Here is a 25091-nt window from a genome sequence, read left to right on the forward strand (position 1 = left end):
TCCTCACTCGTCTTACTAAATTGTGCTGATACCTGGTCTCTGCAGAAATGATAGCAGCTAGTCTTTTTTTCTTATCTAAGAAAAAAGATGTACCGTATGCTGTAATAACTCGGGGAAGGCTGGTATTGAGAAGTTGTAGTGAACTCTGTTTTCATTGCCTCACAAACAGTAAATATTTATGATGTGTGACAGTGATAATTAAACATTATATTTAGTGGATGATCATCAGCTCAGCTCTTTAAAACCTCTTTCCAGTAATCATCAGCAGTAAATTAAGGAATCAATCGAACTTTATATATATAGCACCTTTCGAACAAATCAAACGCACCCTCAAAGTGCTTCACAAGCAGTTGACAAAAATGTGGTTGTTAAAAGTAATAAAATGCACAGATATTAAGAGAGAAGTCATAATGATCAACAGTAAAGTGTTAATCTAGCAAAATACAATAATCTAAATGTCATCAATGAAAAAAAAAGTATGAATATAGAAACCATAGTAGTGAAAATCATGCCTCTTCCCATTGCATACAGCCGATTGAAAAAATGTGACGTAACATGTTTGTTTGTGTTTCGTTTTTTGTAAACGCACATTTTACCAGTTTTTAAAAAGTGTCAACCCTTTCAAAAGAAAAGCATTAGCCTCGAATGCAGCACAAGTCTCCCAATTTCCCTCTACACCATATGCCCTAGCGATTTACTTACCTTCTGGAACACACCGACTACAGTCCTGATGAAACTGTTAGAGGTCACCCCCCCACCCTCTTCCCCACAGACAGCTCTGCACATTTTAAACAGGCCAACTTCCTGAGTGTCCTCAGCAAAAATCAGGTCAGCACTTCCTTTGGCAAATATGATCATCTGAAGGTTATTCTTGTTTTGTTTAAAGGGGCACCTTGATGCCCTGCATAATGTCAGCTCGGTGGATGGCGACTTTGCGTAAATGTAAAGCAGGGATTAAAGCAGCTGGTGAGAATAAGTTGTCGGCAGTTTGCTCTTTCCGCTCCGGCAAAAGAGATGAAACCAGGAAGCCCTGCCACTAAATGTAAATGAGATCAATCAGTCTCTTCACAGGTGTGAGGAAAGATACCGTGTCCTGCTTTCTTTCATAACCCCCCCTCTCCTTCTCTCTGTCTGTTGTGATTTCCAGGCAGATGCTTTGCATTCAGAGGTGAGCGAGGAAACGACGAGCCACCCATTGAGATGATGAAAGTGTCTCATCTCAAGTAAGTCGCCGGCTCTCCCCATCCACATGTAAAACCAAACACAAGCATCACTGTTCCTAATGCTTTTACCTGAGACACAAACACTAACTGTACATTTACATATATTCAATTTACACCCACATACTCCTTCACCTTACTTGCAATAACCTTGGAACAATGTTATCCCTTTCCTTCTTTATCTCTTTTTGTCTCTTAATATATCATATTTCAAAAGTGTGATGCTCTTGCTTGCTTTTTTTCCGAGGTGTCGAAATAACCAGAATTCTTTCTCTGAATATCACATATCTACCACTATTTGACAATGCCAAGCAACCTTGCTTAGCCCTGTGTATCAATTGCAAATTAGGTGTATAATGTGTTATACTGAAAATGTTCATCTTTGAATGTTCTGCCTTAGGTAACTATTGCATTTTGCTCTTTTGCTAAGAAGAGCAAAACTGCTTACATTTCTTTGCTATGGAGGCGATGAATGCAATGCTCTAGGTCATGGCCATGAACATAATATAGTATATTGTATCACTTACAATCTGCTTCACAAATGCAAGTAATACACTTCCCATACGGATAAAAAGTTAAATATGAGAGCTTTTCAAACGCATTGCTTCTCATTTCAACACATTCAGGGCTGTTGCTGCAACAGCCTCACTTGGTCTTGTATGATCCAAGCTGTAATATAATGGTAATGTTAATAAACTGTAGGTAAATATTGCTGTGTAACGGACATGAGTGTGTCAGTTAAAAAGGTATTTATTTTTCTCAGCACCTCTTTTCACCCTCTGTCTGAAACCAGAGCCCAGTCTGCTCTGATTGGTTAGCTGGCCGCCTCTGTTTTGATTAATCAACCGCTCACAGATGTGTCGGAAATGTCCCCCCATTAGCCTACCACGAACAATGTGTTGGAGCGCTAGCCAATAGTAGCGCGAGTGTTGGGTAGTGATGTCACGGAAATAAACAAAGGAGTCCCATCAAAGCATTTCAGGCAGGGTGTGGGAGAGAAACTGGAATTGGGAATGATGGGGTTTAAGCCTCTGCAGAACATTTACATGCACAAAAACCTATAAAACACTACATTAAAGGGAAAACTCGAAAAAAATAGGGCTCTTTTAAAGTGGACCTATCATGCTATATTTGAATAATATAGTGTAGGACCATACCTATATAAGGCATATTTATACTTTTTTTTTTTTTTCAAAATACCAAACAGATCATGCATTTTAGCCATGCCTCATTTCGCTCAATTTGAAAAATGTTAGCTCTGTTTTTGCAAGGGCTGATTCTGTGAGAACAGCACCACCTACAGGCCTGGCATATGTACTACAGCGTCTCCAGCGCTTTTGAACGGCAATGGCCGTGTCTGTCTCCTCCTGATTGGTGGAGTTGGCCCAATAGCCGTAGTGCCACCGTCCTGACGGACAGTGTTCAAATCTGGATCAGTTTTTATCAGATCCGTTGCAGCCCCTTTTTTAGAGATTTGGGTATGGAGGAAAATAGAGAGGGTTGTGTTTTCTGACACTTGGTGAGTTCCCTGGAACACCGAGGACACATATTCATGTATAAAAGACGTACAAAAGTGCATTTTGCATGATAGGTCCCCTTTAAGCTACTCTTACAACAGCTTAGCATTTTAGCTAAATGCTAAATAGAAGTTTAAGTAGTTTAACCAATTCAAGTAATTTCTATTTTATTGTGCATTGGGTGCCAGAGTGCATAAAGAATAACATCAACAACAATAGACTTTAATAATTTGTTTATCCAAAGAAGAAAGGAGAGGATCTTGGCCTTATTGTCCTCAACTCCTAGAAACACTCTTGTGTTATAGGAATTAGGAGTTTTAATATGAGTAATGTGCCTTATAATATAATTATATCGCCTGCTGTCATTCAGCAAAAGTTGCCCCTGAACAAAGCAAATTGGGTATTGAAACCATATAAAGTTCAAAAAGATGTAATTACAGGGCAGTGCATCATATCTGTCTTTTTATCGGCTCTATCTTTTTCTTTTCAACCAGCCCTCTACAGATCACAATCTTATAATAGCATGGGCCAGGGGATGGAGTTACAGAGAGAGGTTCACATGCTTTCATACACCGTAGCTTACTGAGAAGCTGCCCATAGCTGCAGTGTTTCACACTGTTGAATTCTGAGTTTCTTCTCTGAAATGTTTCAAGAAGGAGAGCTTGTTTCTTGGCCTGATCTTTATCCTGGGTAGGTAAGCGGTTTAAAAGTTAGACACATAGCAAGAATTGTTTTGAAAACTCATCATTGTTGCATTTACGCTTTTGAGAAATAGTTGAAAATAATCTAAAACGTATTGTACCCTATGGATAGTAAAGACATTTCTGAAACTATTATCAATGTATTTGCTGGCAATATGACACATCATTAACTTATGTGGGACAGTCAACAGCCAACATTAAAGAGGCCCTATTATGCTCTGGGCTTTTCCCTTCATGCAGTGTGTTATATAGGTTAGTGTACATGCAAATGGTCTACAAAGGCTCAAATCTTCCTTAACATAGTGACATCACTATGTAACACTCACGCTTCTATTGGCTAGTTCTCAAATACATATATTCTAAGGGATGGGACATCTCAAAGCGGTTGACCAATCACAAACGAGTCGGCCAGCTAACCAATCAGAGCAGACTGGGCTCTGGTTTCAGACAGAGGGTGAAAAGAGGTGCTGAATCACAGACAGTGAAAAATAAAGACCTTTTTGAACATTAAAGTATGAAAGCATGTCACAGTAAACAAAATGAACCTAAACATTTGCATCATATGTCCTCTTTAAGATATCCAAGTCACCTGACTGATTTTAAGAGCCTTTTTCAATATAGAAATAACCCTATAAAAGCCTTATAGACCCTATAGTGGGGTCTTTGGCAGTGTATGTTTTGAGATTGAATGTGTGTGTTTGTGATGTTTTTCCTCAGGCAGTACCTGGTGGTTGTGTTCAGAGACAAACCTCTGGAGCTGTGGGACACCAGGACGGGGACGCTTCTCCGGGAGATGGCTAAGAACTTCCCCACCGTTACTGCACTGGTAGGAACCTACATAATAATGAAACTATTTTATCCATTCTGAGGTGCTAGTAAAAAAAGAAGAGAAGAATGCAACAATAAAACTGAAATATAAACAGAAAGAAAACATGTTTTAGGTATGCTTCTTTAAATACACTGCTGCATAACTCCAGTTAGGATATTAACTGTAACAAAACAAACTGAAGGTGTTGACTCTTTCCTTTGTGATAATACCCTCTTGCTGTGGAGTGGGCCATTTGAAAGATTAGTCTGAACATTTTTCCCAAGCTCAGCAAAGAGCAGCGGCTTCATTAGGCCAGAGAAATGCTCATAAAAGAAGAGTTATGCTGGACCAACTTTACAGTGGGGCAGTAAAATCCTCCACAGCGCAAATAAAAAACGCCAGTAACCTTAATAATACATGCTGGCCTCCCTCAGCCTCGTATTGCTGTCTCATTTCCATATTGATTACAACCTCGAGTCAAGCTGACTGCATTCACAGTGCTCCAGTGGTTAGACAGGAAGGCTGCTCTCCTGTGGGCCTGAGCTTCATTTATGTGAGCAGCTCCTCAGAATGCAAATCACCCCTCCTTACCTCCAGTCTCTGTCTGTCTGCTTTTTGTCTGTTGTTAGTCCAGAAAATGAGTGTGGGTCTGGGTGTGATTCTGTAATTGCTATACCCTGTGTGTCTAATCAGGAGTGGTCCCCGTCCCACAACCTGAAGAGCCTGAAGAAGAAGCAGATGGCAGCGAGGGAGGCCATAGCTCGGCAGACCGTGTCAGACGCTGAGCAGAGCATCGTGGAATCCTCAGTCATAAGGTCTGCGTTATAGATCTCAGAATTTTGTTTTATGAAGTCTTTTGCCAGGATAGAAAACCCTCAGGCAGAGTCAGAGCTTCAACGGTGAGTGAGGAATTGAAATAGGATCTAAAAAGACTTTGTGGCGGACTGAAATTCATTAAACTAATACCAGATTTTGTATTAAACAGTTAATCCTTCTTATTCCAAAACGACTTTCTTATCTTTTATCATATTCAAAAAATTGAGTCTAAAATCTAGACATAAAAAAATGTGGCTTCGCTCAGAGCCATCCCCAACTCATGTGAGATTAACTTAAGCAACCATAGGCCACCAGTCATGCTCCAAACAAATCATTGATTTGAAACTGCATGTTATTTAACAGTAATCATTATACAAAAGTACATAGTATCGATATCATGCTTTTAGACTGTTTAACTGTCAATGTCCTGATCAGTTTGGTCAAATAAGTCAATTTATCCGTTACTTCTAGCTAACTATGTCAACTATTAGCCATTATATTATGCAATTTTCTCAATGTTCCATTCTCTTGGCTTTTACAACTTCTGTTTAACACTTTATTATGGCTTTTTCACAATGTACCAATCACTTTAAGCTTTGTATTTTAATAATTAATCTGTAGGGCTACTATTATCAATCTATTTCATACAGGTATTCCTTACTTTAGCTTTTTGTTTAGACATTGTCGCTTGCTTACTAGTTTTTAAATCAGAACACATTATGTTCAAGGGAATTCAACTTAGAACTGTAATTATAAAATCGTATCATCTTTTATTGAAATGACTTGTAGCTTTTCTACAATCCTTTCATTCCCCCCCGAGAATCCGTGGTTGGAAATCACTGGCCTACAACTGTTTTACACTCTTTCAAATGTGAAATATTTGAAAGAGTGTAAAACATTACCACTGTCATTTTCTCCTCCACAGTCTCCTGCAGGACGCAGAGAGCAAGTCAGAGTCCAGTCAGGCCATCTCAGCCAGGGAGCACTTTGTGTTCACGGACACTGATGGGCAGGTGTACCACATCACCGTCGAGGGCAACACAGTCAAGGATGGTGCAAGGATTCCCCCTGATGTGAGTGCGCAGACTGTGTCAACTGTTATGTTTCCTTAAGCTTCATATCCTCCTGGACTTTGTCAAGGTCATCCACATCCTCGCACAAGGCTATTCCTAGTGGTTCTGCTAATCCTTACTGTACACAAAGATGTAAAACCGTCCTCTTCTCTGCTCAAGTTCCTCCCCCATGGAGTAAAGGCAATCACTCCCCCTCCATATTCTGTGTCCTTCAGGTTAATTTTTATGTATCTTGTGTGGGGGGTTGATATAAATGTTGGCTGATTAATAAAAAGTGTGCATCCTCATGTGCAACAGCTTCTACAGCTTTACATTTTTATTAGATTAACTGAATGCGAGTGATTTGGCGTGTGTCATCAGTGTGTCATCACGTTGTCCCAGATATTGTTTTGCACATGCTCTCTCCGCGGGTTCAGAGCGTGACTCAGACTCAGGGGAAAAGAAAGAACATGTTACTGTATTTATTTACCTGAATGGCATCTAAAGCTATTCATTTGCTGTGACAGCTAAACAGCCCAGCTGGTAAACAGACACAAGCTGGATTTATTTTGATTACTTTGCAAGTAGCCGTGTCACCAAACAAGTTGCTTTTTATAATTGACTAAAGAAAGGTGTTTAGTTGCCCAAGCGTCCATTCCCCCCCAAGGTAACATAACATTGAAGCTATTGTTTAAGATGTCTTTGTTTTCAGGAACCTTTTTTGGACTGCCTGTAATGTTTTCAAGCTGAGTCATGATGTAAAGTAGCAGCACCTTCTGTTGTTTTTCCTTGATTGCCTACATCTGCTCTCAAAATACTAAGTGCAATTTCACGCCTTATCACAAACAGTCTCTGTTTATTTTTTGTATTCAAGATGGAAAAATTCATCTTGCTGCATACAGTATTTCTAAATAAAAACCAATAAGCTACTCAAGTCTATTCCGGAGCAGCAGATTAGATTGTTTGCCAGCCAGTGTGTGGCCTTCTCCTCACACACACAGCACAGACAGACACTGGAGCTTTACCTGGAGGATTTTTAAAGCCGTATTTTTCATGATGGCTGCAGATTCATCGCTCACAGATTTGCATAGCCCGGAGGTTTATAGTCCTTTCAGAATGATAGAAGATCTTCATATCTCTGTCAGGAAACTGACAGATTCTCCCCTAAAAAGTTTGGTCCTATTATCCACTGGGTACACACTGAAGCAGAGCTGACACTAAATGTCTTCACATCAGCACTCTGTCTTGCTGCGCAGCCCTACTTAAACTCAGATGTCGTGCTTGTTTAGCACTTGGCTAGAGAGGATCGTGTTGTTATAGTTAACCTGTTAAGCCCCACGGACCCTTCGGCGGGTCCGAAACCACAACATCTGCAAGCAACAGTGTCTGAGGGCTTCTCAAGATTTAATAAACTATGAATGTTTCATATCCATGTAACGGGAAGAAACTCAGCTAACTGAACTTTTTTTATTTTTAGCAAAAAAAAACACAAGACTAACGCTGAGCCTCTGAATTAGCCCTGAGCGAAAAAATGCTAACGCCGTTAGCACAGAACTCACGGTATAACACCCTTATTACTTATCGTAACTGCACATCCAACCCATCGATTAGCATCGTGAGATTACACAGATTCGATAGGTATCTGTATCATCACTCCATGATCAGAACCCGCGACATGAGAAACAAAAACAGACATCACAACACGTGGCATTAGGTAGCCAACACGGCAATATGTCTTACCTTTTGTTGTTGTCTGATCAAAAGTTATCTTCAATGGCATTAAAACGATAAAAACGCTGCTGAAGGTTCATCCATAGGTTAATCCAATGTGTCTGTGTCCCTTTGAAATGATTTCTGATAATCCATCAGCAATAAACCTAGTTTTAAGATTAGGTTTAGCTTTGGGCAAACTGCGTGCGGATAGCTCTCATTTCTCAATGGTAACGTTGGTGTGTATGTGGACATTCCCCTTCGATTCTATTGGCTCTAACGGTTCAAAAGAGATGTCAATCATCAAAATCGACCAATGGGTTCCAGAGAAACGGCAAATACGCCCATTTCCACCCAAATCATCTCAGAGGTGGAGTTTTTTTTGCTAAACCTCTCTAAAAAGGTCAAATGTCACTTGTTTTGCATCAATCTTGATACAGGGTACTTATTATATGTTGTACTTTGGATTCCTAAAGCTTTTAGTCTACCTTACCATCATCCAAGGGTAGTTTTCACTATAAGTAAAAAAGAATCTTTGGACGGACACTATAATTTACAGTTTTTTACTATGTTCAATCTGAATTTTCTTTAAAATAAAAAACATCTATATTGATTCTGACTTTTCTACATCCAACTCACAGGTTTATCATTACTTTGAGAAAAAAGAATATTAATTTACCCCTTTTAGAAGTGAAGTTATTGTCATTTGTTGTGGAAAGGTCATTTTCGAGGCTTAACAAGGAAAAGGCCTTTTTTATGCTGTTGGTATTGCACTTTTTAAACGACCCATTTGTTGGCTGTCTGAAAGAGAAGACCTGTTAACAGCATTTTTTTTTTATGTCCTTCCTCTAATCATGTAGAAGGTGATTTTGGACATGGATTTTTTTCGGGTTGTCTTAGTAGGGTACAACTTCAGTAACCGCTACTAGATAGTGTAATTCCTACTATATCATTTTGTTTCTTTACATCAGAATCAGAATCAGAATACCTTTGTTAGTCCCACAGACGGGAAATGTACGTTGTTACAGCAGAAAAAGAGCCACAGACAGCTTAATGTTACATATGTTACATGCATTACAAATAATTAAAGTTAAAAAAAATAATATAATAAAAAATATATTAAAATAAGAAGTTACACAATTTACAAAATACACATCCTGTAACAGTTCTTAGGATTTAGCAGCCAGGTATATATTGCACAGTTATTAACGCCATATATATTATATAATAGAAGATTACCATACAGGAAAGATGCTCACCATCAAGCCATGCTGTCAAAACTCTTAGTTATTAATAGATTTGTATTATTATTATGTCTTTATCCAAAAAAGACCATGCATAAAAATACATTCATCTCAGGGAGAGACAATATACTATATGCCAGATTATAGCCGAAATGAATTTGCATCTGCAGTCCCTGGGCTGGTACACAGATAACGATCAACAAACACTAAAAACATTTCTTAGTTTATGAGAACACAATGAGATTTATAAAGTTTAGGAGATGGTTTTGGACAATATTTTGGAATGATGGTGTTTTTAATTATTTCTTTATTTTAAGTTTACATAATTAGCCGTTTTTAAATACATTACCATTCAGCAGGGGTAAAAACCCTTCCTACTTTGTCCTCTCTAACTGTATATGTGCATCCCTTCTGTGTTGCAGGGCAGTATGGGTAGTATCGCCTGCATTGCTTGGAAAGGCGACACCCTGGTGCTCGGGGACGTGGACGGCAATCTCAACTTCTGGGACCTCAAAGCCCGTTTGTCCAGGTATCAACTTTAGGATTTTATTGCCCGAGGTTTTAAGACACCTATAACATTGTACCTACAGTATATTGCATTACTACCTACAATTTTTCCAAAGCATTTATTTGCACTAGGTTGTTTTGTTTTACGGAGGTGTTTTATGTTGTTATATTCATTTCGGCAACGGTAGGCTGCTTTTCTTTTACGTGCTTTCACAGACAAACACAAAGTTAGAGTCTATTTCCAACCTGTTCCTCAGATAACAAAGGAACATTTCCATTTTATGGACCAAAAAACATATTTCTTATCTTATCTTAACTTACAAAGTTCAACCTGGCAAAACGTTTTGTCCACCTGTTCTTAAGTCCTGTTTATGACTTAAAAACAGGTGGAAAAAAAGGTTAGATCAACAGTTTATATCAGGGTTAGAGAGCAGATCATCTGAATTTATGTGTTTCTTGCTTGCCTCTCTTGGCTTTTTTCAGTTTTGATATATTCATTTGATTTTTGAATCAAGCCCAAAGCAAACTTGCCCAGAATATTCATGGCTCGACTGTCTATACTTATTATTATTTTCTAACTCAAGAGTGAGTAAATACATTTGGTGAGGTAATACAAAAATAAAATCAATGCACGAGGTGTTGATGCTTTCAGGGGAATACCAACGCATCGTGGCTGGGTGAAGAAGATCCGCTTCGCCCCGGGGAAGGGCAACCAGAAGCTGCTGGTGATGTACACAGATGGAGCAGAGGTCTGGGACACCAAAGAGGTGAGGCTACATAACTAAAAACTCCCAGCATGCATCACCTCACTGCACTGCATAATACAAGTAAAACATCTGCAAGAGGCTGCAAGTTAATAGGAGAATATCAAACATTTAAACAGATTAACCATGGCAGAAAAATGTTTTTGCATAGCGCTGTAATCACTGAAGCACTATGCACTGTGTTGCAATATATTCCACTAATGTCCTCTCTCAAACTAACGCTGTGGTAATAACTGTAATTGTACTCTTATATTAAAGAAGCTTTGCAATGTGCTGCACACATACACAAGCCCTTAAAGCCTTTTCAGTGGCGTAAATAAGCTCAACCATAACAGGATGGATGATCCTGTTTCCTGTGTGCGACACGCTTCCTCGCCTCCTCTTTAACTTTGTTTCCCCGAAGTCGTCCCAAACTAGAAAGTTCTCTCTTTGCACTGTCTTCATTTCACCTCATTTAAGAATCCCTCAGGCTAGTGTGCGCTCCAGTTCATCATATGATCTAATGTCACAGACTGGATTTCTCTTTTTTTATACCATATCCACACCAAGATATTTGTGATCTTAGCCAGCAGCATTGTGTATACAAATGGAAAAGCAGATGGATTTGGACAACCAATAGATGCTCCAGTTAACTAGTGTGAGGTGGAGGGAGAGGGTCTCACTGGAGCACTATTGTCTGGGTGGAGGGATGTTCTTTCTGTAAGGGAGCTGAGATAAGACACATTTCTTTGTCCCCAATTGTAAAAGCCAGACAACAGATGGATCCAGCGGAAGAGAGAAGCAAGCAATACGGCTGGAAAGAGATGGAGAGGGGTGAGGGAGGAGCAGGGGAGAATGAGGGAGGAGCAGGGGAGAATGAGGGAGGTGAGGGAGGAGCAGGGGAGAATGAGGGAGGTGAGGGAGGAGCAGGGGAGAATGAGGGAGGTGAGGGAGGAGCAGGGGAGAATGAGGGAGGTGAGGGAGGAGCAGGGGAGAATGAGGGAGGCGAGGGAGGAGCAGGAGAAATCTTCGAAATGCTCTAGTGCTCTGCTGGGCTGCACTGACTCACATAAAAAGCCAGTGAAAGAGGTTTGTTCTGAATAAAGGCTGTTTGTCCACTGAGCCTACCCAACATAAATTAGTTAAATGTTACACACATCCTCTGCTTATGTTGAATCCAAAAATCCTTCCATATAGTGTCTTTCTCCTCTGAAATTCTGCTGAGAAATATTTAATATCCCACCATCTTCCTAGAGCTATTGCCCATGCTTTCAAATGAGCTTTAAAGTGACAGCTCGAGCATCTTGACCCTCCTCCTCTTCTCGCAGGTCCAAATGGTGAGCAGCATGCGGATCGGGCGCAACGTGAACTACCGCGTCCTGGACATTGATTGGTGCACGTCAGACAAGGTTGTTCTGGCCTCTGACGACGGCTGTATCCGAGTTTTGGAGATGGCCATGAAGTCCGCCAGCTACCGCATGGATGAACAGGACCTGACCGGTGAGCTAGTGGAGCGAGGAAGGAAGGAAAGAGAACTGCATATTGAATTTTGGAAATGAGTTGGATAAAGGCTTATTATTTAAGAATTAATTCATAAAAAATACATCCAATAACACAATGCGGGACATAATGACACGTGATGTAATACAACTCAAGTTGGCATTAAAGGGGCCCTATTATGCCCATTTTCAGGTTCATATTTGTATTTTGTGTCTCTACTGTGACATGTCTCCATGCTTTAATGTTCAAAAGGGTCTTTATTTTTCTCATACTGCCTGTGCTGCAGCACCTCTTTTCACCCTCTGTCTGAAACCAGAGCCCAGTCTGCTCTGATTGGTTAGCTGGCCGGCTCTGTTGTGATTGATCAACCGCTTAGAAGCATGCGTGTTACGTAGTGATGTCACACAAGTAACAAAGGACTACATTGGAGGTGTTTCAGGCAGGGGGGGGGAGTGTGTGGGAAGGACATTTCGTATTTTAGCCTTTGTAGATAATATATATGCACAAAAACCTATAAACCACATTACAGGAAAGGGAAACCCCTAGAACCATAATAGGGCCTCTTTAATATGCATGTTCCTTTTGATGGGGTGATTATCTTTCAGATCCAGTGTGGTGTCCTTACTTGCTGGTGCCCCGTGCTGCCCTCACTCTCAAGACCTTCCTCCTGCTGCAGCCCTGGTCAGGAACCTTCACCATGGACATCACTCAAGTGTAAGTATCAACTCCGAGTGACTCACCGACCGTACAAGTGTCCACTTTTAAATCACCCCCTTTTAAGATCTCAGTGTAAGTTTTCAATTTTAAGTTTTTCTACCTCATCTGACCTGGGGTTTCAGGACCCAGAAAATGCACAGGAAAAATAAATACTTGGAGAATATATAGCAGCCCACTGCATGGCCCAGAGACAAAAATCCAAGTCATGACATGATTAAGATCTTTTATAAGCAATACTGTGGGAGCAGAGCACTTTTTTACAGCTCAAAATGCCCTGTGCCAGTCTTCAACATCAATACCAGTGTTGATCGATGCATTTTAATTTATTTATAAGACCTACGTAAAGGCTGAATTCATTTTGTGAACTGATGTCGAGTACACCAGCTGTCAAATAATAAACAAATACTGGCATCAAAGTGTTTCCCTAAAGAAGCAGAGCAACATATTGATATGGGCCAGTGGTTTCATTTATTCATATCTACACAGACTTCAAATGTAACTGCATTTGAACTCCCTCTTACCACAAACAGTAAAAAATGCTGCCCATAAAAAGCAGTAGTGGAGGAAGAATTCAAATCCTTTTCTTTAACAGATATAATAATACACACTGTTAAAATGCTTTTCTACACATTGAGTAGGAACGTATAATTTTCTACAGTTTTGGATCATCATATGGTTTAACACACAGTAATGCTTATTCCTTCAGTTCATCACATATATTCAGTTATGTCGACAATGAACTAATGTTGTCAGTCAAATCTAATGGAGTGAAATGATTCTGCATTCCTTTACTGATAAAATATTATTGGCTGCCTATTTTTGTGTTTTTTTTAGGTTCTTTTTATTTTAATTTGATATATTTTCAAGCTTTAGTCTCGGTTTCACCAGAAACATGAATAACTCAAATTTTACTTTTTGTTGAACTTGATATTGCCATTCCTATTAATACAATTCCACACTGATTTTAGTTCAGTTCCAAAATCTAAACTTGAATTACAGGAATTATTTGTATTCATCAATACATGTAAAGTAAACTTATTTGTAAGTAATTAAGTTTTGAAAGATTCCTACTTAAGACCCAGGATGAATAAAATAACAAAAACTCAAGCCTTGGTGTGTTCTCCTATACCATCACACCATCTTCCAAACATTCAAGCATTCAGTTTATTCCCTTTAGAAAGAAATATGCCAGTATAGGCATTGTCATCATGGGAGCCAATAGAGGAGATTCATTGTTATGTTTTTCAGACGGCTACATCTGTGTTTAACTATAGCCTGGTGTTATTATGCCCTACTTAACTGAGCCCTCACAGCTGCCTCACCATCAGACAGGCAGCTATATTAGCAGGGTGCTCGCTGACCTCAGCATAAATGTTTATCTGTTATTTTCTGACAATATACATTGACTTGTCTTAACAACCATATTCTCAGCTACTCCTTTAAAGGTCACCTATTATGCAAAATCCACTTTTTCATGTCTTTTATACATCAACATGTGTCCCCTCTGTGTGAAAAGATTCTGAAAGTTTCAGGAAAAAAGATTTGCTCACTTTTTGTCCTGATCCATTTATATAAAAACCTGTCTGAAGATGAGCTGATCAGATTTTGGCCACTTTGTGATGTCATAATGTTTTTTTGGCTTGTGTAACCATTAGCCAATAACCAACCGCGGTAACCCCCCCGCCACCCCCCCACACCTTATCACCTGAATCTCCTCCGAGAGCACCATTGTGTTCTTTTTAACCAAATATCTCTCAGAGGGGCGTGGGGAGTGGCTCCTTTTTTCCATCTAAAGTAACAGACAGAGAATCAGCACTTTTAAAACAGGGCTGAAACAGAGGGGATTATGGGATGCTACAATGCACGATCTGTTTGATATTTGGAGCCAAACACTTCAGAGACATGTTTTGTATATATAGAGACCTATAATATACTGATGAAAAAGAGTATAATAGGGGACCTTTAAAGGTAGGGTAGGTAAGAATGGAGAAACCAGCTCGAGTTGCGCTAGAATTTGAAAGTACACAACCGGAAAAAATCTGCCCCTTCCGTCAGACTTCCTTACAGAGCCCCTCCTCCAACACACACGAACGTGAACATGACCAATGAGGGCACGAGAGAAGTTTGTGCACGAGATGCAAGGCTGACGGGCAGGTAGGCCATCCAGTTATTTTAGCCGGGCCGGCTAAAATGATTGGTCGTGCTTTTTACAGCGCCACGGCTTCCACAGATGAATTTATTTTATGTATTTATTGTCAAAGCATTTAATATATTCATTGCTATCGGGATGTTAAGAGCATTCCATGGAATATAACAAAAAGTGTTTCTGAAGTGAATTACCCACCACACCTTTAATATCAGGTCATGTTTTATTTTAGTGAGACATGTGAGTTTGACCCTTCTGTTTCAGAGACTACACCGAGAAAGACGAGATAAAAGGCCTGATCCAGGAGCAGCTCAACGCCATGTCTAAGTGAGTAATTGCACTTTTTAATGGTGATGCTTAAAATAGCATATATTTTTTTATGTTGTGATTCAACAATCAGATGTTTGCTAAATGTCAGTTTCCGTTTATGAAGTTTTCACTTGCGCTCAGATTCATGTTTAGACAGCAGGCCCAGAAAGCATGTAGTGTGTGAGTAGACGGATAAAAGGGAATCTCCCGTAACAGCCACGCTGGGCCCGCTGTGTCTGAGAAGTGTAATTGGCGCTCGCTGTGTTCTGATTGTCTGCCTCTGATTGGCTCCCCAGTGATATGAAGAGCGTGCTACAAGACCCGGAGCTCAGCCTGCTTCAGCGGTGCCTCCTGGTCTCACGGTGAGTTTAAACTCAGCATGGAGCTCTAACGCTGTTTGGTGTCTGCACATGGAGCACTGCGTCAATGAGGTACCCCGGCGCGACTATTGTGTTAGCATTCAGAAGGTGTCAAAGAAGTTCTGAGTCACTGAGTTCTAACAAAAGTATAGTTTATATAAGCAGGGTAATATTAAACGACAAACAAACCGCTGTTATCCCGGAAGTGGAAAGACGCTCTTTGAGGATACAAACTAATGTTTCTTACCAACATAGAAAGAAACCTCTTTTTGCCTCCATATGTTTCCCCCTGCTAATGTCTTCCTGTCTTTTTGTATAATCTTTAGGCAGTAGAGTGGGTAATAATGACCTAAAGTCACAGTGTTTGCATTAACGCTACTACTGATCAATCTGGGATCGGGGACCTAATTAAACCAAGCGAGCGTAATTAAATGGAAATCGGTACCTATCATCATTACCGTTAATTGTGTACTAAAAGTATAAAAATTAGATCTTATTAGCTGCTTTCCACAATATTTTTTCCTCCCTTTGTGGACCACAGTTTTTACCCGAGGAGGCTGGAGATTAGTATCTAAGTAAAGTGGTTTTAGCTATTGCAGATTTGCACTTGATTATTTATTTGTTACATTTTAATTCATTCAGATTATGTAATGGAAAATATAAGATGTATATTTTAAACTGTGAAATAATCTGCCTAAATAACAGGAGTTATTTTTTGCCGCAACTGGACAGCCTTGTTTCTGTATCCCCACAAACAAGGCATGACACGAGAGCTGGTGTCAGCAACTCTGATCTCATCTCTGCTCCACTTCTCCGTTCCCTCGAGCATCCGTCGTAACTAGAGCAGCCAGTCTGAGTAAAAATGCAATCCCCCCCCTGTTTGCATCCTGTTATTTAAGCCTAGAACATCCCAAAGACCCCTTTCCTACGGTGATTGAATACAATGTCCCCGCTCACATTGAGAGCCCATGATTATGTCTCCACATCTGACTGACCGCCCAAGTTTTTCATGCCATGGGTAATGTGGCAAGGTAACCTAGCAACAGCTGTGTGCCTCTGCAGATATGTTAAAAGGGATGCTGAGGGAAGTAAATGACGAAAGAAAAGGCAGTGTGTGGAGAGGGGGTGGACGGGAGCTGAAAGAGCAAGGCGTGGGCTGGAAGATGCAGGAACTGTGGTCATTAGTGAGCGAACTACAAGAAGAAACTCGCAGAATGTCTGACCTACACTAACTTCCCCCGAGAGAACATCCGCTAAGCTGATGTGATGTTGTGGTAAACCGCAGGCTGTTCGGGGACGAGTCGGATCTTCACTTCTGGACTGTGGCGTCCCACTACATCCAGGCGTTCGCTCAGGCCCGTCTGTCCACCGCAGAGGGGAACACCCAGGGTGAAGGAACCAAGCCACCGCCGCCTCAGAACCACCTGGACATCTGCAATGACATCCTGTGTGAGAGCTCTTACTTCCAGGTCAGTAAAACAACAAAACATTAAGTGTCAGCATCCCAAATCTGATCCCAAGTCAGGCATGTGGGCTTGTGTTGAACCACGACCAGTACTCTTCTCCAAGCCACATCACAACCTTAATAACGTTCAAATAATTCAAATAAAAAATTACCATTGATTCATTTTTTTTGGTGAAGAAATATTGACATCATCTGCTTAAGTGAAAGCAGCACTCCCTGTCTCCCCTGTCCCACAGTTAGCCAATACAATAAGGCCAAAAAGATGCCTTTCTCAAAGAATGGGCTGTACTTTTTTCTGCATTATTGCACTCGCAAAGTAAAAAATGCCTGATACCTCCAAACACGTTCTTTGCTTTCTTGCAGGTTTATAAAAAGTGTCACCTTGATTAAAAAATATGGTACACCAGTGCAAGCCGTTTAAAAGACATAGTCTGAAACCTGGTTAGCCGGTTATTGCTTTCTCGGTCTCTGGTTCACTGACACAATGGAGACAAATACCTGATCCCTGCAGTCGACATTTAAAAATTCCCATAGGATTCCTCACAGAGACAGTTACTCTCCTCAAGTCAGAGCACACACAAACAAACCCCTACCATGCTGTGTCTTGTCATCCAAAGTGTCAACACAGCACGGGTCACACAGTATATTCCATTATCAATGACATTGTGTATGTATCTCTTCTGTTGTCTCACTAAGCCTCGCTCTTTTAGGGAAGTATCTCACACTTTCAAGCCTTTAAGGTCAAACCTATCTTTCACTTTGACCCCACTAAAACTAAAATTAATCCCACTAACATTTCCTCCAATGACTCTAGCCCACCCCAGGCTACGCTCAATGGAAAAAAACAAAAACATCTCTTGTTTGCTCCGTGTCATTGCTCGGATCAATTCGCTTGCTGATGGCTTTAATAAACAAAACCTTGGGTCTCTTCTTTTTTTCCAGCACTAATTATTGACCCAGTTTGTTCTGGAGAGTGTTGAGAAGATGTCTATTGATCTGTCCTCCTCCGCCTTTTTCTACCTTTGCCGGTCAACATAGCACCATCAGAGTCCATTTGAATAAAAAAAGAAATCCACCTTCATGTTTCCATCACGAATACATCTGTTTTCCATTACATTTTTTTTTGTTCCATGTTAGATCTTATGTACCCTAACATTGTGTTTGTGTCGCAAGTACAAATCTACTTCTGCGGACATAGTTATAAAAAGAAAAGAAATTGAATAGTTGTGTAAAAGTTGGTTGTCCAAGTGAAGCCAGACTGGATTTCTTCACCTACAAAGCTACATAATGTTCCTCGACCTTTTTTGATGAAAGCCAGTTAAGGAAACATCTTCAAACGGCTCTTACTATTAAAGCTTAAAGTAGCATGAATGGACTGTCTAATTTCATGGATGTTCTATTAAAAAAACCTCAAATAAGAGTCTTTTTTTTTCTCTGAGTGTCTTTCGAGGTTAATTTGATGGATTATGCACTATTCTGTTCTTTCAAATAGTTTGAACTTTTAATGAGCAGCCACGGAGTGATCCCAAAGTTTCAAAGTGCTGCCCAGACACTCGGCAGCTACTCTCGCAACTGTTTGTCATAAAACAGCTTCAGTGGCAGCAGCCTGGCTGTAATTACTAATATCCAAGACTCCAATACAGAGCATGCGGTTACTAAACTCATCTTGTATCTCTGCAAGGATTTTAAGCCCACGGCTGTGACTCACTGAAGAATTCATCATAATAAAGTGCAAAGAAAGTACTGCCTGTGTCGGATAAAGATACAGGGTGTACATACACACACACACACACACACATCCTGTGCAACTAATTTTCTACTATGAAGTTATCACTCTCCTTATTGAATCATTTTCCCTCTAGTCCTCATATAAAACTCATTCTTTAAAATAGCTATCGTTGTTTAAATGTTTCAAGCCTATCATTTGCTCTCTGAAAAAAAATATCGGATCTCCCAATTGGGCACATGTAATGAAATAATGGGGGGGAAAAGCACTGATATTAAGTATGGGTGGCTCTGGCACCAGGGACACTGGGAGAACTCTTGAATATTTTAAGGGCTTTTTAATTGCGTTCTCCATCTCTGCTCTCTGTATTTCTATAATTGTCCTCCATATCTTTTTTTGCACATCATTACTCTTTTTCTGTCCAGAAATGATACATCTCTACTGCTCACCCACACACACGCTTATGGATCTATGGAGGCATTATGTTCAAATAAGCTAACTTTTGTCTTCACTTTCCTGCCCAACAGAAGTTCCAGTTGGATCGGGTCCACCTGCAGGAAGTGAAGCGCTCCAGTTATGAACACACTAAGAAATGTGCGGACCAGCTCCTCCTGCTGGGTCAGGTAGGAACTGCACCACACAGACTGTTCACACACTGTCCTACAGAAACAATTATAACATAGAAGAGTGCCATTATAGAAGTGTTTTGGCTCACATTCCCCAGCCTTAAAATAACCTAGGAGATGATCAAACATGTCTTCTGTAATTGACATCAAAGTTACTAAAGTATTCAGATCTACTTCAGTGCCCCATCCTGCATTCAAAACCTTCCTTATGTCATGTAATTATGTAAAACGTTCCCTGCGAGTGTTTTATATGATGTTTTGGGATAAGTATTACTGCTGCATTAATGTGTCTGTTGCCTTTAACCACTGCAGATGTTAAAGGTCCTCTTATATACTGTTTGGTAGTTTTCTCTACAGCAATGCATCATATATTATAAAATCATCACATGTTTGAAGCATTGCTGTCCAATGATGATCAAATATCTCTAAAAAGACGACTTCTTGTGTGTGACCAGCTTTGTGTGAGTTGCATTTAACAGCTTAACCAAGAGGCTTTTTAAATATAGATGAGTAAAGTGCAATATTTGCCTCTAAGGGCAAATCTCCTTTTGATATTTCAAAAAATAAACCTGGCAGAGGTTTTGCTTTTACTTCTTTCTTGCTTAAAGCTTCCAGACTATATGCCACCATCCTGTCTCCCACATACAAAAACACTAACTAACACCTTCACACTCTATAGCTGGACATACAAGCATATTCCCATGAGGGTAAATAGGTGATGTCGCTGCTGTGGAGCCTAATGAGGCAAGATTGACGATAAGTGCTGCCTGTGTCCCCCCTGGTGTCTCAGACTGTGGGGATTGTAGTCACCCCTCCCCACTTTATGTCCCCACTCTGGCTCTAATCACAGGCTGCAATCAGCAGGCTGTACGTGGAGGCGCTCTCCTCCAATCGGCAGACGGGCTGAGGCCAGCATGAGCTGACCCCGCATGAGCCTCATCCCCTCCAGATGAAACCCTGATAATGAACATAATTTCCCCTTGTTACTGCTGTTGTTTGTCCTCAGTCATTACATCCTCATCTCTTTGTTGTGGCTCTCAGACGGACCGGGCAGTGCAGTTACTGTTGGAGACGAGCGCAGACAACGCCAGCTACTACTGTGATTCCCTCAAAGCCTGCCTGGTGACCACCATCACCTCCTCAGGACCCTCTCAGTCCACCATCAAACTAGTGGCCACCAACATGATCGCCAACGGCAAGCTAGCAGGTAGAGTTGCTGTATGTCTGAAAACAGTTTGCAAACTTCTCCTCTGGGTTTTAATGAGTATCTGCAGCATTCATTGTGTGGATGGCTGCAGCCTCGAAAGCACTTATCCTTAACCCCTGTGCCTCATTGGGCAAGTTTTGGGCTTTTTAATTTTTCAATTAAATATCGCATACATTTTGGCAAGGGTGAGATTTTCTTCAGTTTTAACTTTTAACTATTCCGACCCTTAAGGACCCGTAAAAAACACTTATTTTGAGGACATTCGAGTCATCCATTTTGTTATATCAGACTTTTCATCTAAAGCCCTGGCTTAAAAAAAAGGTATTTCCTCCAGATAGAGCCGTTTTTCATGTTTGCTCTTCAGGACAAATAGATGTATTTTCCTGATTTTCTGTAAAAGAAAAACAGCAGCAGTTTTTCCAACATTATTATCCTCGAAGGACATCAAGATAACTTTTTTTCAAAGTGAGGCACAAGGGTTAAATATTTATAAAAATATTGGATTCAACTTGATCCAAATATTGCATAATGAGTGTGGCTATTGCCAGCAGTGTGTAAATAAATAATCACACTGGTTTCCGGTCTTGCATAGAGATAGGCTATTATATCTCCATTTCACATGCATACACAAACTCTCCCCTTCTGCTGTCCGTCAGAGGGCGTCCAGCTGCTGTGTTTGATTGACAAGGCGGCGGATGCCTGTCGCTACCTGCAGACCTATGGGGAGTGGAACCGAGCCGCCTGGCTGGCTAAGGTAACTCAGCATGACGGCGTCCGTCAACAGGAAGCATCACACACTGTGAAATGTTTGGATAGTGTCAGAGTGAGTTGTGCAAGTTCAGAGTGTACTAACTGTGTACATTGTATGCTTGAGTTTACATATTTTCTGTTGGTAATAGCAAGAAGAGTTGTGACAGATTATTCACATTTATAATAATAATAATAAAGCTTTATTTATATAGCACTTTTCATACAGCACGTGCAGCTCAAAGTGCTTTACAAAATGGCACACACAAAAATAAACAACAAGAAATTCCCCTCAGATCAGATGTTAAAACCTTTACAGATACATGCAGCAAAATATAACATTTTAACAGGTTAAGAGACAAAAGGAGGTCAAATGTATGATAATACAAATAAATAATGATTTATCTCGGAAAGATAAGACACAAGACAAGTGAATAGATGCAACAATATAAAACCCTACAAAATAAAGTGAACATATAGGTACAACAGAAATACAAATTAAATGATAATAGTAATAAAAACGTCATTATTCTAATAAAGGTTAAACGATTAAAATATTTAAAAAACAACGTAAAAATAAATGTTGCTATTTAAACTCTTAAATAAATAATATAAGATAAAATGTTTGATTTATACAGTGATCTTTAAGCCACCGATTTGAATTTATCTTATGAATGTAATTATTTTAGCTTATTTGCAACTATGTTTGAACAAGTTTTCTCATTAGCGTTAGCATTAGCATTGCAATTAATGGATTTTGGAAAGACAGACATTTTAATAGAATTTAAAGCAGCCCAACACTACCATGTTCTCCCACTGTGAACAACACGTGGATGTCTGACTCGGATAGCCCCTTTGAAGCAGTTGGAGTTTCAGTGCCTTGCATGTTGTGTGTGTGTGTGTGTGTGTGTGTGTGTGTGTGTGTGTGTGTGTGTGTGTTTCCAGGTGCGTCTGAACCCAGCAGAGAGCTCAGATGTGCTGAAGCGCTGGGCGGAGCACCTGTGCTCCCAACAGGTCAACCAGAAGTCCAAAGCCATCCTGGTGCTGCTGTCGCTGGGCTGCTTTTACAAAGTAGGAGAGATGCTGCACGGGTAAGACCCTGGACTGATGTCGTTATGAGCCTACTGTATAATAATAATAATACATTCAATTTTTATAGCACTTTTCCTAATGCTCAAAGGCGCTTTCCATATATATATAATCGCAGACATAGCTCAAAAAACGTGCAAGACCATGGCATGGGCTTAGAATGAAGTCCTATGAAGTATTGCATTGGAAAATATGAAGAAACCCTGGTCTTTCTTGTATTCATTACATTCCCAGAAATTAGGTAAATTAAAAAAGCCATCATAATTAGGAATACCTTTTAACTTTATCTCTTTTAAAATTCCAAATGTTTTACCCTGTGACTTTTTTCCTTTCCATTCTCCATCTTTGAGTGTATGGCAGTATAAACTATGGTCTGAGTGACCGCATATATTTTTCCTCCAAAACGATTCCCTTGGTTTGTTGTTCTACTTTTCCTCCTCCTCGTGCTCTGAGATCTGACAGTGAAAGCTCAGGGAATTAGGGGGACATCGGGGCTGCGTTGGGATCCCAGCCATCAGAACAGGGATGAGGCTGGGGTCTGCCAATAGCTCTCACCTCCTCATGCCTGTGTCTTTGTCCTCCTCCATCCATCTCCCGGGCAGCATGCGGTACTTTGATCGAGCCGCGCTCTTCATCGAAGCCTGTCTGAAGTACGGGGTGATGGAGGCCGATGACTCTTCCAATATCCTTTTTGAAAACCCATTACTGCACTCCGAGGGACATTTATAACCAGGGTTAGGTTCCCTCTTAACGCTGTCCATCTGTACTGCAGATGTGCACTCCATAGTAGAGAGCTCTTCACAGTAAAGGACATTTAAAAGCACATCGTATCTCATGAGAGAACTTTTAGAACTTACTTTAAAAACATCTGAACATAGACATACAGAAAAAATACATGTGTTGTAGTTTAGCCCATCCTGCAATGTTTTTCCTCAGATGTATATAAGTTTACTTTATTGCAACTGCATACATAAGTTCTACTAGTCAGCCTTTTTTTTGGCTTATATTATATTCTTATTTTTATGTTGTGTGATCAGCGCAATGTAGTAATAAACACACTACAGAACAAAAGATAAGGGGGTGGAAAAAGGTAAACCTCTAAAGTAATATTTCATCTCATGAGTTGAAAACATCCCCCCTGGCTTGTTCATTGGTCAGATCTGGCCTGTAGCCACTAAGTGATTTATCATTTATGGAGAGCAGACCAGGAGCACACTAAGCCTGCGCAGGGCCAAGCTGTCTTTCAAGAAGATCAAATATCTCATTTTCAGAGTTTCCCAGTGTATTCATTAATATCCTCCTTTAAGAAAGTGACATATCTATTTTAAAACCAATATAAATGTGGCCTAACTACAAACTCATCTCAGATCCTTTAAGTGTCTGTTTCCATCTAATCTTTAGTATTTTTGTGACCATCAAAAGTAGCCTAAACGAGGTGGGCCGCAGTGCCATCAGATAAATGCTGAATATATTTAGTTGCACTTGCTAAAAGTTAATGCAGTCAAAGCAACAGTTCTGAAAAAACAGGTCGTCCCTTCATTAAGGGGATGAAGACCTGTTGATGTGGAAGCATTTTAAGAGAGGGTTTGATTCAATGTTTAAGACATTTGAGGACTGCAGTTTGTATTTTAACTCCTACTCTTTTCCTTGCATTATGTTATGCATATAAGTGTTCCTAGTTTTGTAATGACTGCAATGATCTCTGTATATGAGATTCATATTATTTAGTTTCTCACCAAACTGTTCAGTGGTGTCTTCATCCTGCATGGAAGCACCCGCATACATTATATTAGGCTGGAGCCACACGAGGACGATAATGCAAACGGACCGCAATCGTTATCAAAAAAGTCTTCCGTCCACACGCAATAGGCACCAGAAACGTGTCCGTTCACACGAGACCGCTCGAAAGCGCTGGAGACGCTGTAGTACATATGCCAGGCCTGTAAGTGGCGCTGTAGTCCTGCCACAAAAGCAGCGAAGAAGACTTCCCGCGCATGGTTGCCATGGTTGCCCTTCTGTTTATTCTCCGCTGTTGACGCTCTGGCTCTTTTTCTCCCTCCCCGAGGCAAGCGTTTGCTCCTGCTGTAAATCTCTCCGGTTAGTCCACCAGCAGATGACAAACACCCACCTCTCCGCCTCTTCCAAGGAACGAGGGGGCCGTGCGGCAGAGTTTCAGTTAGATTTTTTTTCGCCGGTCAACATGTCCGTTAAAGTTTAAATCATCCGGACAAAATTTGAAAAGTGCCGGTCAAAGGTCTTCTTTGTTATTTATTGAGCTTTAAAAACAAATTGATAACGACTCTATATAATAATATAATAATAAAAAACGGAGCCTCTCTTTTCCTCCAACTCTTCTGAGAGCCCAGCAGCTGATCTCTGAGAGGGAGAGGTGGGGAGAGGCGGGGCTATTGCTTCAACGTTATCAGGAAATGATCGTATAGGCGTAAACACGGAGCCGTTTGCCCCCCCAGAGCGTTTTGTTTGCAGATCTACCCACCTTGGGACCCGTTATCGTTATCGTTATCGTTTTCTGCGTTTCCATGTCGGCCTCGTGTGGCCGAACCGTCTATCTGATAGTGAACTGTAGCAGATACGACCGTTATCGTCCTCGTGTGGCCGGGGCTTTAGTCAGGTGTCTGTATGTGATAATGATGATAATCATGATGTAAAAGACACTGTGCAGTGCATCTAAATCTGGCTGACTGGCTTCCTCTTTCTTTTTTTAAAGCCTTGGCAGCAGACTTTTGGACTAATTATGGTCTTGGAAAAACATTACAGACACTATTACAGTTATCTAACGTAATTCAAATCAATTCATGAACTCTGAATCTTGTTGGGATAGAAAAGGCTGTACCTTTGCAGTCCCTTTTCTGTGGGATTTA

At 40.5% G+C, this 25091-nt stretch overlaps 1 protein-coding gene across 4 annotated transcripts in view; it reads left to right on the forward strand.

The window, feature by feature from the left end:
* The window catches only part of wdr11 (WD repeat domain 11), a 69006-nt gene that overhangs the window by 41814 nt on the left and 2101 nt on the right, over positions 1-25091 (forward strand). For 2 of the 4 annotated variants that reach the window (XM_034152139.1, XM_034152140.1), the window contains 16 exons: positions 1148-1223; positions 4156-4264; positions 4940-5061; positions 5988-6135; positions 9491-9597; positions 10228-10342; positions 11647-11818; positions 12424-12532; positions 14946-15008; positions 15287-15352; positions 16635-16818; positions 19068-19163; positions 20208-20373; positions 21030-21196; positions 22066-22211; positions 22812-22891. In XM_034152139.1, coding sequence (XP_034008030.1) covers positions 1148-1223; positions 4156-4264; positions 4940-5061; positions 5988-6135; positions 9491-9597; positions 10228-10342; positions 11647-11818; positions 12424-12532; positions 14946-15008; positions 15287-15352; positions 16635-16818; positions 19068-19163; positions 20208-20373; positions 21030-21196; positions 22066-22211; positions 22812-22891 — 1926 coding nt within the window. The remainder of the gene's footprint in view (positions 1-1147; positions 1224-4155; positions 4265-4939; positions 5062-5987; positions 6136-9490; positions 9598-10227; positions 10343-11646; positions 11819-12423; positions 12533-14945; positions 15009-15286; positions 15353-16634; positions 16819-19067; positions 19164-20207; positions 20374-21029; positions 21197-22065; positions 22212-22811; positions 22892-25091) is intronic. The other 2 variants (XM_034152141.1, XM_034152142.1) reach the window with 1 other exon arrangement.

Source organism: Trematomus bernacchii, unplaced genomic scaffold, assembly GCF_902827165.1.
Source record: "Trematomus bernacchii unplaced genomic scaffold, fTreBer1.1, whole genome shotgun sequence".
NCBI classification, from domain to species: Eukaryota; Metazoa; Chordata; class Actinopteri; order Perciformes; family Nototheniidae; genus Trematomus; species Trematomus bernacchii.